This window comes from Numenius arquata, chromosome 14 (assembly GCF_964106895.1).
Source record: "Numenius arquata chromosome 14, bNumArq3.hap1.1, whole genome shotgun sequence".
Taxonomy (NCBI): Eukaryota; Metazoa; Chordata; class Aves; order Charadriiformes; family Scolopacidae; genus Numenius; species Numenius arquata.
In genome coordinates this window covers 450,551-462,459 of record NC_133589.1, presented here as the reverse complement: position 1 = coordinate 462,459, position 11,909 = coordinate 450,551, and the positions used below count along the sequence as shown (strand labels likewise).

General features: G+C 40.7%; 1 protein-coding gene across 1 annotated transcript; it reads right to left on the bottom strand.

Moving 5' to 3' along the window:
• Nucleotides 1-889: 889 nt before the first annotated feature.
• PMS2 (PMS1 homolog 2, mismatch repair system component) lies at nucleotides 890-11,711 on the bottom strand. Its single transcript, XM_074158679.1, has 15 exons — nucleotides 11,637-11,711; nucleotides 11,149-11,288; nucleotides 10,508-10,594; nucleotides 9,613-9,715; nucleotides 8,737-8,920; nucleotides 8,073-8,240; nucleotides 7,227-7,324; nucleotides 6,948-7,047; nucleotides 6,594-6,678; nucleotides 5,951-6,103; nucleotides 3,965-4,877; nucleotides 3,188-3,355; nucleotides 2,805-2,905; nucleotides 1,737-1,906; nucleotides 890-1,300 (listed from the first exon to the last, which is right to left on the bottom strand). The coding sequence occupies exons 1-15, from the start codon at nucleotides 11,654-11,656 to the stop codon at nucleotides 1,157-1,159; spliced, it is 2,634 nt and encodes an 877-aa protein (XP_074014780.1). The 5' UTR covers nucleotides 11,657-11,711; the 3' UTR covers nucleotides 890-1,156.
• Between the last annotated feature and the right edge of the window lie 198 nt (nucleotides 11,712-11,909).

Here is an 11,909-nt window from a genome sequence, read left to right as displayed (position 1 = left end):
AACGGGCCCGCCCTCCCGCCGCTCGGCGGGGACACCGCGCCGGGCCCGCCCCGAGGAGAGCCCGCCCCTGCCCGCGTCCAAGCGGCATTACCTCCGCCTGCCACGGGAGCGGCGGGGCGGCCGGCTCCGGTCCGCCTTCACAGAGTGAGGGGCGGGACGCGCCGGTTACCGGGGGCCGCGTGATCCACAGGGACCGTTTCCGGACGGCACCGGGCCCGCTCGCCCCCTCAGGCGGGGCAGGCCCAAGCCCACCTCACGGGCCCGGGCCCCAGCCCAGGCCCCGGCCCATCGCAGGGGCCTCTCACGCCCGCAGGAGGGCCGGGGCCCGGGCGCGCCCCCCGGGGTAAAGGGAAGGAGGGGCGACAACGAACACGGATCTCTTGGGTCAGACCTCGGTCCGACGGGGATGGGGGAGCCTAGATATTTGTTGGAATGGGTCTGTGACTCAAAAGGACGATTTTCTAGCTATTTTGATTCTACTGAGACAGAACTTAGACTCACCTGATGGGCAGTGCCTGGTGAGGCAGCTTTTATCCATTCATTCGCAGAGATTCTTGAAAAAAATGTTTGGAATATGGGTGGGAACAACATTAATTAAACATATCAGATGAATTATTCTATTCAAGCATTAAACACGGATGTCAGCGGGTTAATCATTAAACGCAATATTAATGCTTGAAGTAATTATCTAATGAAGCCCACCTTTAGTGAAAGTAAAAAAAAAGAAGTATTTTCACTTGTATATAATTTACATTTTCTTTAAAATTATCATACACAGGATGTAAAAACAGAAAGTGAATGTTCTATGGCACTACTAAAGACTTACATTCACATTCCACTTAAGAGTCAGTGTAGTTACAAAAATGAGGTTCACCTACTCTTCACCTTTACGTATAAACATTTATATTTATTTTTTAAAAGTCTTGATTGCAAAAATAAGTAATACAGCACACTGCAATAAAAGAAATGTTATTTACACATGAATTCCAGTATGTTGATATTGTTGACTTGATAGGAACAACGATGAAACCTTGCTGTTTGCTACTGTCTCCACATTTTAAGACTGGCTAAAATATTTTTTACTCAAAAGAGTCATGATAAAAGCTCAAAATATTGCCAAGAATTAAAACTGAAAACAGCAATAACAGAAACTGACTTATTCTGGTGAAATGATGTCTAAACTGACTATGTGCCTCATGGTGGGCCTCCCGTGGGGGCAGTTCCAGGGGTGCTCAATCTCACCCATGTGGGTGATCAGTTTCCTCATTTCCTGCACATTCAGCGCAGTTCCAATCATCACCTGCAAGTAAAGGCAAAAAACCACAATTATTATTTTCTTTCTCCATATTGTCAACTGGCACAGGTAAGAGAGCACTTCAGCTGCGACAGTAAATAAATACTGTGCCAGGCATTAGGAGCAGAAAGATGATCCTAGGTGATGATCAAAATGCAGCTAAGTATGTTCGTAAGTGCACTCTTTTGAAACAAAATCTACCAGAATTTTTTCCCAAGTCACACTAGACAAAACCACAAGGAACAAAATGAAGAGTATTAGCTGTTGACACTCAGTAGTAAATAAACTTCCCCTGCACTATATATATATATATGCAGGCACCCAGTATAAACTGCCCCTGCACTATATATTTTATTTTTTTATATATATATATATGTATATATATAATACCACCCAGAAAAGGTGGTATTTATCAACAGCAACCACCAGGCACGGTACTCACAGACTTCCTGCAGGCTCGGGAAGCGAACATCTGCCTGACCCTGGAGGGCCTGCACATGACACCAGGGCAGTCGCTCAGCATGAAGATCAGCTCGTCTATGTCTTGGGGACCAAAAGTCCAGTTTTTGCTTGTTGGCAATGATACTAATTTAACTCTTTGCGTTACAGGAGCTGGAAGATTTGCAATAATTAATAACAAAACAGAGCACTTGAGAGAAAAATCGAGAAACTACTTTGATACATTAATATGATGTGATCTGCGTACATGCTAGGGTTTAAATTTAGTCTTTTGATGGATGTTATTGACTAACCATGGTGGTAACTATGGCAGATGTCCTTTTTACATTAACAAAAAAATTGCTTGCAAACTTAAAGCAGATAGATCTACCTTCTGACAAATCCTTCCACTTCAAAGTACAAATGGTTTACGAAGCTATTTTGAGGTTACGTGACTACAAAATAATTAAAATTTTTTGTTGGTAAGAGATTGATAATTAAAAGCATTTTAGACAAAAAAAATGGGGACTCTGGAATGAAGAATACAGAAAAAATCTGTAGTGACTTCCCAAATAGCAAAGCGCTTTCATTATCCTCGCTGTACAAGGAAAAGAAGGAGCTTGCAGGTTAGACAATTTGCTGCAAAGTACAGAGCAAGTCAATGCTAAAGCCATAAGGAAAACCAAAGAACATCATTTACCAGTGGTATCTATTAATTTAAAATTACTAGGTGTATCATTTGCCTGCATCTAGCCCTGCTGGGACGAGCAAGTGTACTAGTGAAACACCAGAATTTTAACGTAACACACCCAGAAAATACACATCCAGTCACAGAGGCAGTGACCCCAAAGTCTTTGGAAACTTCTGCAAAAAGCTGGCGAGATGAATATCTACAATGTTCTATTAAAAAGTGCAAACAGACCACAGAATCACAAGTCTTAAAAAACCAAACCACCCACATACCATAATGCATATTATGTCAAAGTTTCTGATAACTTCCAAAAGGTTTTTTGCATAATGAAATGAAACCATTGAACTTCTTTTACTTCCAGCAATCCTGGCCCAAACTCACCATTTTCATTTATGACAAAATCAAACCCGTTTTTTCTGAATATTTCCAGGTTTTCAATCAATACAGTTTCATTTACAGCTGTTAAGTTGAGATTTTGAGGCCTGAAAGAGAGAGGGGAACATGGTACTGCACAGGTACGTAGAGCAGACCCTTTCAGAAGCAATCCAGAGATACTCACACAGAGCTCTAGTAAAACATTTCACTTCTCTGTGTTAAAAAAAAAATATCTCACTACTGAGCTGATCACTTCCACAGAATACAAAAACAACTGTCTTAAGTGTTCTGAAAGTGTGAAATACTACATAAATATAATCATAGATATCCTTCCGAAACATTGAATTAAACTTCAAAATGATTATTGTTAAGACACTGAAAATACTTACGCTATCAGCTTCTGACCTTGAAGAACGGTGTGTTGTTGTAACATCTCAAAGTTGTATTTCTCATCAGTAGCATGTTGGTCAATTATGAAGAGATCAGAATTCAACTTTGCTATTATAAACCCTAAATTGAACTGGCCAATGATTTCCATTTTTGCAAACATTTCTTTACTGTATATAGAAAATACAGATTATGAATTACACATAATCAGTTATCATGTTAGACTGTAAAACTTCACATCTTTCTCCCCTGCAGAACATACTTTACATTTAGAAACAAAATCATAAAAAAAAAAAAAAAATCTCATTTAAGCAGGAAATGGATGTGAAAAAGCCGAGTTATCTGGAACCCACCAGTGACTGATGAGGCCATTTCTGGCAGAACGCAGTCCATCATTAAGACAGGACTCGTTCCGGATTCTCCCATGTTACATCCAGGTGATAATGCCATTAGATTATCCAGGTGATACTGCTACCCCTGGTGACAATGCCATAGAAACAGGCAGTACGGCGACAGCCCAAGTGACTAACACTGAAGGCACGGTGCCAAATCTATGATGTTTGTGACCTTCTGTTTAGTGTCTTTTTCCACATTCTGTTTGCACTTAGTTCAAACAGGTGCTGTCAGGCAAAATAACTTGTCAAACGGACATTTTAATGGCATAAGTTAAATAAAAGATATATCCAAAACTAAGTGGTAGATCTAAGTCTCCTGCCCACACCCCCAAGACAGGTCTATTTTTAATTGATGAACACAATATGTTAAGAAGGTGAAAATACCTGATTTCTTTTCTTAATTCATCTTCTGCTACTTTATTTTCTCCAGGACTAATTTTTGCTTTAAATCTTCTGTAATTTTGTGTTTCTGTTCTTTTCTGTTGTTGCTGTATTACCTTTTTTACCTTTTCTGCTAAAACCTTCATAGAGAATTCAAGTGGCACAGTTTTCTTTTTAACTTCCACCAGTACATCAACACTGGGCATATTGTTCCTGGCATTCTTCTCTTTGGGACATTCACCTGCCTTGAACTCATCTGCTTCACTTCGAGAGCTTCTGCTTTTAAAAAATTTTACTCTTGAGGAAGAGCTATTGGCTTCTTGAGACAACTTATTTTGATTAGTCCAGTCATTCACTTGATTTAGCTTCTGTTCAGTGCCCAAGACCTGAACATCACATTCCAATGATTTCTCACTACATCCAGCGGTTTCAAGACGTTCATTGTGAAGTTGTTCTTGGGAGCTACAGAATTCTTCTTCAGGAAGACTAATTACACGTTCACTACTGACGCAGCTCCCAGCTTCTGGTGTACAACATCCGGCATCTGACTCAGAAGTGCTGCAGAATCCAGAATCTGCATTTTCTTCTAATTTTCTCAAATGTCTGCTTGGAATTGACCTCTTTGAGTCCATCTTATGACATCTCTGGGACTCCTTAGTCAAGGCAGCCTTTTGAGTCCTTACAGTACATAGAGTGCTATCAAGTGACATTTGCTTAGGGGAGCTGTGCTGCTGTTTCACCCTTTTAGGGCTTTGAAAATTGCTCTCTGTCGTTTGATGGAGGGAGAACGACTCCCTTAATCTGGCAAGAGTCATTGTTGTTTTTCCTTCACCACTTGGATTTTCAGTCTCAGAGTCAGGCAGTATTTCTACCTGAGGCTTTTCTGTCTCTTCAGGAGGCGTCTTCTTCAAGTTACCTAACAAAACCAGAATAAGGAATATTTCAAGATTCAAAGTTAGATGGAAACATGAATTAAATTATGTGCTTTAGTAAAGGGAATGAAAAGAGAGGTAGAAAAATAGAAAACTCCTCAGAGGAGGCCTAAAGCTTCACACAGTGACAGATGGGGTTGAAATGCATTAATATCCAACAGACAAGCAGTGACATCTTTAAGAAACTTAATGGTACTTGTGTGAGTGAATTTGTAATCTCTTTTTAAACTGGAACAGCAATCAGTCCAATCAGCATGTTTATTTATATTATCAGAAAAGTTTAATGACTGAGTGACAATGCAAAGTGAACTGCTCTTACACTTTGATGGTCACTGTAAAAGCCCATTGGCAAGGTGTTAGGGAGCTGGCACAACAGATACTCGTAGTATATGTGATTTGTAGATCAATAGAGGACTTCAGCCTCACAAGTCGTCAGCTTGACATGTATTTTACTGATGATTAATTTAAAATAACAGTAAGAATCAGGCTATAATTGAGTCTATGTCAGTAAAAAAGGAAATTAGAAGAGGTTCTGTTGAAAGAAATGAGGAGCATGAGGTGGTGTTAAGACAGAAATGGAATTGTGAAAGACTATACAGTCACAAGACACTCAGCAGTTTCTGTACTTTACATAAAAATGAAAGTTCAAAATCCAATGAACTCAAATTTCAGATTTTATATATGAGACCTTGACCATTCTCTCTCACGGACATTTACATACAAGATCTCTTCCACTATCTTGGGAGAAATACTTTTCAAGCGTTACCAATTAATTTTGTGTTAATTTTTTCCCCATAAAGTTGACTGTAAATCATGTTGTGCTGGCATGTGTAATTTCGAAAACAATCACTTCATAACTTGGGGTCCTTCTTTATTATTTGATGTCAATAACAATCTTTCAATGTAAGCAATACATGAAAAATCTGCCCTGAATGGTATACCAATTAACAGCCAGACATTCTTTTCCATTTCTTCTTCGGGTTTTTGAAGACACATTTTCCCATTTTCAATTCTCTATCATATATCATACAGAGAACTGTCACATTTTGTATCCTACCTGCCATGTCCAGAACTTTCTGATTGACATTCAGTTTGTTAACATCGCTACCAAACATTTCCATCAGAGAAGTTTTTAAAATTGCTAATAAAAGTTTTTCCTCCTGAAGTAAAATTTGCCTTTTGTCTGGAGTTACGTTGATGTCAACACACTCTAAAGAAGAAAGAAAAACAACCACATTATAAATGAAATACAGTAAGAAGAATTCCACCCTTGGATCAGTTTTCTGCCCTTTCACCCTCCATGTTTATTCCACAGGATTAAAGCCAGAGCCACAGTTAACATTCACCGTGTGTCTGCAAATCACACTTTTAACCTTCTCAACATTCCAGCAAACAAAACAGAAGCTAATTCTGTGCAATAACATGATACAAGCTTTCTTGTATTTAAGCTAAGCATAAGGTTGCCTTTTCCTCATTCCTTGGTAAGAAGTTGCTTTTGAGTACAGAAAAGGTAGAGGGGGGAAAAAAGTGGAACCACAGCTAAAGCCAGCCTCTGCCTCACCAACCGTAGATCCAAAAATCGCCACAGTGCAAGAAGTCATACAGATGAAAGTTAACAACATTCTCTAAATAAATACAACTTACTCTTCAATGAGGTTTATAGACTTTACTGAAGTTACTGAAAATTACTCCTAACTTACCAGAATCTACGCAAATGCTAAGGACAACAAATGGATACTGGTGTTTATTGTATAAGTGATAAACTTCATTCACCAGCTTGACAACCTGCAGAGAAGGTGAAGAAACAACAAATGTCAATACTATTCTATTTCCCAGCAGTATGTTATTTAATCCCCTTCAAAACAATTAATGTACTAAATCATACGTCATATGATTAGCTTTTGTTCACAGAAATAGACACAATGAAGACAAAAACCTGAGACAGAGAGACTTGCAGCATCAAGCCACAAACACGTATCAACTACTAATCCAGTGGTTTTGGGAGAGCATCAAACAAGTTAGCGCTGCTGGTGTTAGAAATATGAAAATCTCACCTTTGCTGGGTCACATGGACGTTGGTTGATGAAGAAAAACTGTCTGTCTGTTGCACTCCTTCCAACACCATGGTCACAACGAGAAATGAAGCCCGTAATGCTGTTGGATAAGAATACAGTAAAGTACAATGGAGGAGCAAAGGAAAAGAAATTTTTCTGACTGAGCATATTTAATGGAAGAATATTTTATAAGGGGCTAAAAGAACCACTACTTTTGGGTTAAATTTTGGGTTATGGCAAAATGCCACTGGCAACAGTGGTTTGTACTCTTCTAATTACCTATAAAGATTTTGGGGCATGTCAGTAGCATTGAGTCCATATTCTTCACAGACAGCTTCGTTAGGAGGCAGCTGAACAAAAGGGATAAGGCTCTGCAACTGAAAAAAAAACCAAATAAGAGTGAAACATTGAGCATGTATAGATGTTTTCCTTCTATTCTATTGCTATTTGTTAGCCTTAAAATCTATTTGATAAAATGCTGGGCTTTTTCCAGTTGACTGACCAAGTCAAATACTGAAAATACCCAAACCTACCAGAAGACAGTAGCTGTGCTTACTGAGAAAGAGAAACAATGCCATAATGAATTATTTTTACAGCTATGATTTAGAAACCATTCCAGTCCAACCCCTCTGCAGGCGTTGACTGCAATCCCATTTAGAGATTAACCACATCATTAATGAAACTTAGTTTCACAGGAAGAGGGTGCAAAAGCTAGAAACACCTCAGTTTTCTGCTCTCCAATTAAGACTTTCACATCACACCATTTTTAGGATTTTTTAAATTGCTTGTTCTCGTGACTGGCAGACCTTGGTGCCAATGCTGTTTTTCAAAAGCACAACCCTTCAGAGGCTGGCTCGCACAGCAGCTCATACAACTGGCCTCAGAGATATCGCGCAGTGACCCTGTCTCCTAAATCCCTTCTCTTCCATCAGAGCTAGAACGTCAAGGCAATCCAGGGAGGCTGCACGGCTCCTCCTTCCCCAGCCTGCAGGGTGTGCTACACCTCAACACATGCTCCATCCCTTTGCGGTTTTTAAGGGCTTCTTATATCCCCTCTAGTTACTAGGTATTAAAAATCTCTCTATACGGCTCTATTATCTCTTTTCTCGATAATAAAAGCAATACCTGTTTTTGCCCAAACACTGCTCCAATGTTCTCCTTTAAACTAGCACTTCCAGTAGTGGACACCACTGAGCTTTTTTTCCCCTGGCCAACTTGGTTAGTACAGTTAATCCGCACTCCTTTTGAAACAATACAGTATGCCTGCAACAGCTGGACCATTTTTGCATATTCCTATTAAAGGAAAAAAGAAAGTTCACATTTATAAGAAATGTCTCTTTTTAAAACAAAAATGTAGGAACAAAACATTCAATATTTGTAGGTAACAGAAAAAGGGGATGAGGGAGCAGGTTTAATATTTTTTAAAAATCTTTACAACCCATATGCAAAAAAAAAAAAATGTGAAAAATAGTGCTTTAAAAACAAACAGCATGTTTACAAGATTGATATTTAGCCCTAACACGGCAGTCCCTGATTTTAAAACACACAAAAGTGACTATGATATTGGTTCTTCTTAAAATTTGAGAATGTCCCTCTAAAACCAATCACTGCAGAACAGATGAGGAAAGCATGCAGGAAAGCTGTTTTCTTATTTGATGAAGATATAAGACAGGCACAAAATAGTCTGACATAATCAATGTCTTCTACAGGGAACTGAATATCATTCAGCAGTGAATAAATTCTGAGTTAGGAACGCTCATTTGAATTAATAATTTCTGATCTAACATACCTTTTTAATATTTCTTTGAAATTCCTTATGCCGCACTGGCAAAGTATAAAATAACTGCTGTATGTTAACAGTTGTTCCTTGTTGTCGTGGAAAAGGAGTTTTCTGAGTAATTTTACCATTGTGATCAAACACCAAACGAGTCCCAACCTTTGCAGACTTATGGCAGGTAAAAATGGTAACATCACTAATGGGAGGAAAGAGGTAGCAGAATTACTCACTGAGCACTCTACTTTCTTACCCATTCCTCACAACCTAATCAGGTACAGAAACTACATCAATACTAGTCATTTAATTAAAACTAACTCTTCACCACAAACGACTAAAACCATACCCAAAGAGTAGTGTCACATTTCCCTAGCTGCAGCACAAACATTGTTATGCTTTTCCTATAAAATGCAACATTAAAGTCTGGTTTTGTCGGACACTATGTTCCCCATACGAATCTCTAACAGCAGAATATTCCTCATGCACAGAACCGTGTACAAAAGCTGTGCTATTTTGAATGTGTGGTTGGTCTGGGAGGAGTTTAAACACAGTTTTAATGAGTTACAGCCTAGCAAACAGCACTTAGGTATTACTGTGCTTTGCATCAGAGGATCAAACACTTATGCGTGTACACAGTTCCATACTGTAAGATTTGAATACTTAAGTAACGCTAAAATTTCATACATAAAAGGACCAATCAGATGCTTAGAATCATAGAATAATTTTGGTTGGAAAGCACTTGGAGTGTAATGCGACCTACTGCTCAAAACTGACCAGGAACTGGAAGTCTCCAAAGCCTCATTTTATCAATAACAATAAACCAAAAAGTTGGCTTCAGTTATTTTTGTGCATGTAAAAACTTTCTACTAATAAGAAGTTTAATATTAATACCTTAATGCACACAGAGAACTCAGAGCTTCACCTCGAAACCCAAATGTTTCAACACGTATTAGATCAGAAAAGTCTTGTATCTTTGATGTATAATGTTTCAGAGCTGGAAAAAGATATTTAAAATACGTATTTCACTTCAAAGTGACACTGGTGTAGATTTTGCATGCATATTAGGAAGCAAAAAAACTCCTGTATTATTCATTGTATTTTACATAATTATTAGAGACAAAATAGTTAAATATTTAATGTTTCATTTCCCCTTTTCTTATAAGCAAGATCTCTTTAAAATCCTCAGATACACCCGTTATTCCATACTTACACCCCAAATTCACCCAGCATTATCTGTATATGTGTTATAAGACGCCTCGGAGCAGCACACAGTACCTGCCTCTGCTACTGATGTACCCAGCACCGATTCTGCCCTGCAAGAAAGCCACTGCAGTGCTGCGCTGTGCATCAGGACCGGTGTGAGCCATGTCAGTTCGCTTCCAGCAATTATTCAAGTTTGTAATTCACCTCTCAAAAGCAGTCACTTTCACAAAGCTTGACTCCTTCAACAATAGCTGATGACTCAACATGAATGAATCTAAACAAACATTTATAGGACTTTTCGTCTATGATTATTTCTATTCTTTGTTCCACTTAAGCAAGCAGTCAAATAAAAGATTATTTCTGAGCTACAAGAACTACAACCACAATAGTGCTACACAAGTCTCGACTAGTTTTGCCCAAGTCTTGCAGGTCATGCAGGCATTATGTAAAAGCCAAGCATTCATTAAAAATTAATAGGAAACACAGGAAATTTGTTGGTTTGTTTGTTTTTTAAAGTAGCTTTCTCACTGAAAATATGCCTTCAAAATGTCCAAATATAAATTATGAAAAAGGTTCAACTTACTCAAGCCTTCAAAGTTTTCTTCTTCCACTCCACCTCCATTGTCTGAAACCTCTATCAGTTCTGCTCCATGATCTTTAAGTTTTATATCTACAAAATTGATTAACAGTCTTTTAATTCTTTATGTTCATACACAGTACTCGGTATTAATTTTGTACTTGAAGTAACTTTAGCAAATAATGGAATGGTTTTCCATATGAGGTTTTAACAACAAAAAAATCCTCATAGCTGTCAGAAGTCAGGGCAATCTAATGCAAACCAGCCTGTACGTGCAAGAAGTTCAGCTTCATTGCACTTTTGCCTGAACAGAAGTTTTCCCAATTATAATAGTTATAATCCTGGCAGCTCTGGAAACTGCAACCCTGCCTGAACTTCCTGCTAGCTTGATGCCGGCAGCTGGCAGAGCCTCATCAGCTCTGTTGTACCGGTGCATACCTTATTTAGTGGCAGAAAGGGCTACAAATAAAATAACACAGACAAAATCCCATGCTTCTAGCAGCCCAGCTGGAGCCTCAAAATGTTTTATTTATCTGAGGTGTAAAATCACTGCAAACGTGCTGCCATGGATTTGTTAATATGCACACTGTTTTGAGGAAAAAGAAGTACTTTAGAGGTGTATGACACTGCGATGAAAAGCAGGTTACCGATGTTGGTAGCTCCAGCGTCCAGGCTGTTTTCCACCAGCTCCTTCACGGCAGTGCCGAGGTTCAGCACGACCTGTCCCGAGCAGATCCGATGGACGGACTTGCGGTCGATGGGCTTGATGGCTGCGGCAGGCTGCGGGCTGAGGAGAGAGCGCGGCGGGAACGTCACGGAGGGGAGAGCAGCGGAAGGGCTCGCCCCGCTCGCCCGCTCCTCCAGGGAGGGCAGCCGACACCCGAGGGCGAGAAGCACCGATACCCCGGGGGGCGCATCCAGAGGCCATGCCGCCCCACAGGCCTCCCCGGGAGGGGAGGCGGGAACCGAGAGGCCAGCGGCGGCCGAAGAGGCCGCAACTACGCCGGGGCCAGGGCACGGCTCGCCGCGGGACAGCGAAGCCCCGAGGCGCCCGTGAGGGGAGTGGCCCCGCCCGCCAGGCCCCGCTCCAGCCCGCCCCGGCCTCACCCGCCCGACGAGCCCGCTCCCGCCTCACCCCGGCGCCGCCGCCTCCATCGGGACCGGGCGGCCCGCGCCGCTCTCGCCTCAGGACGACTCTCCCGCAGGCTCCACCCCCAGGCGGTCATTGGCCGCGGGATAAAAGAGCCCGCCAGTCCGAAACCAATTTTCAACTCCGTTGACACTGATTAGCCAAGAGGGCTGTCCAATCAGAGCCGGCAGCTTCACTTTTTGCCCTATGGAGGCTCGCCTCACGAATCAATGGCTTGAGCTAGCCAATAGGAAGAAGCTGAGGAGGCGGTGCGGCAGC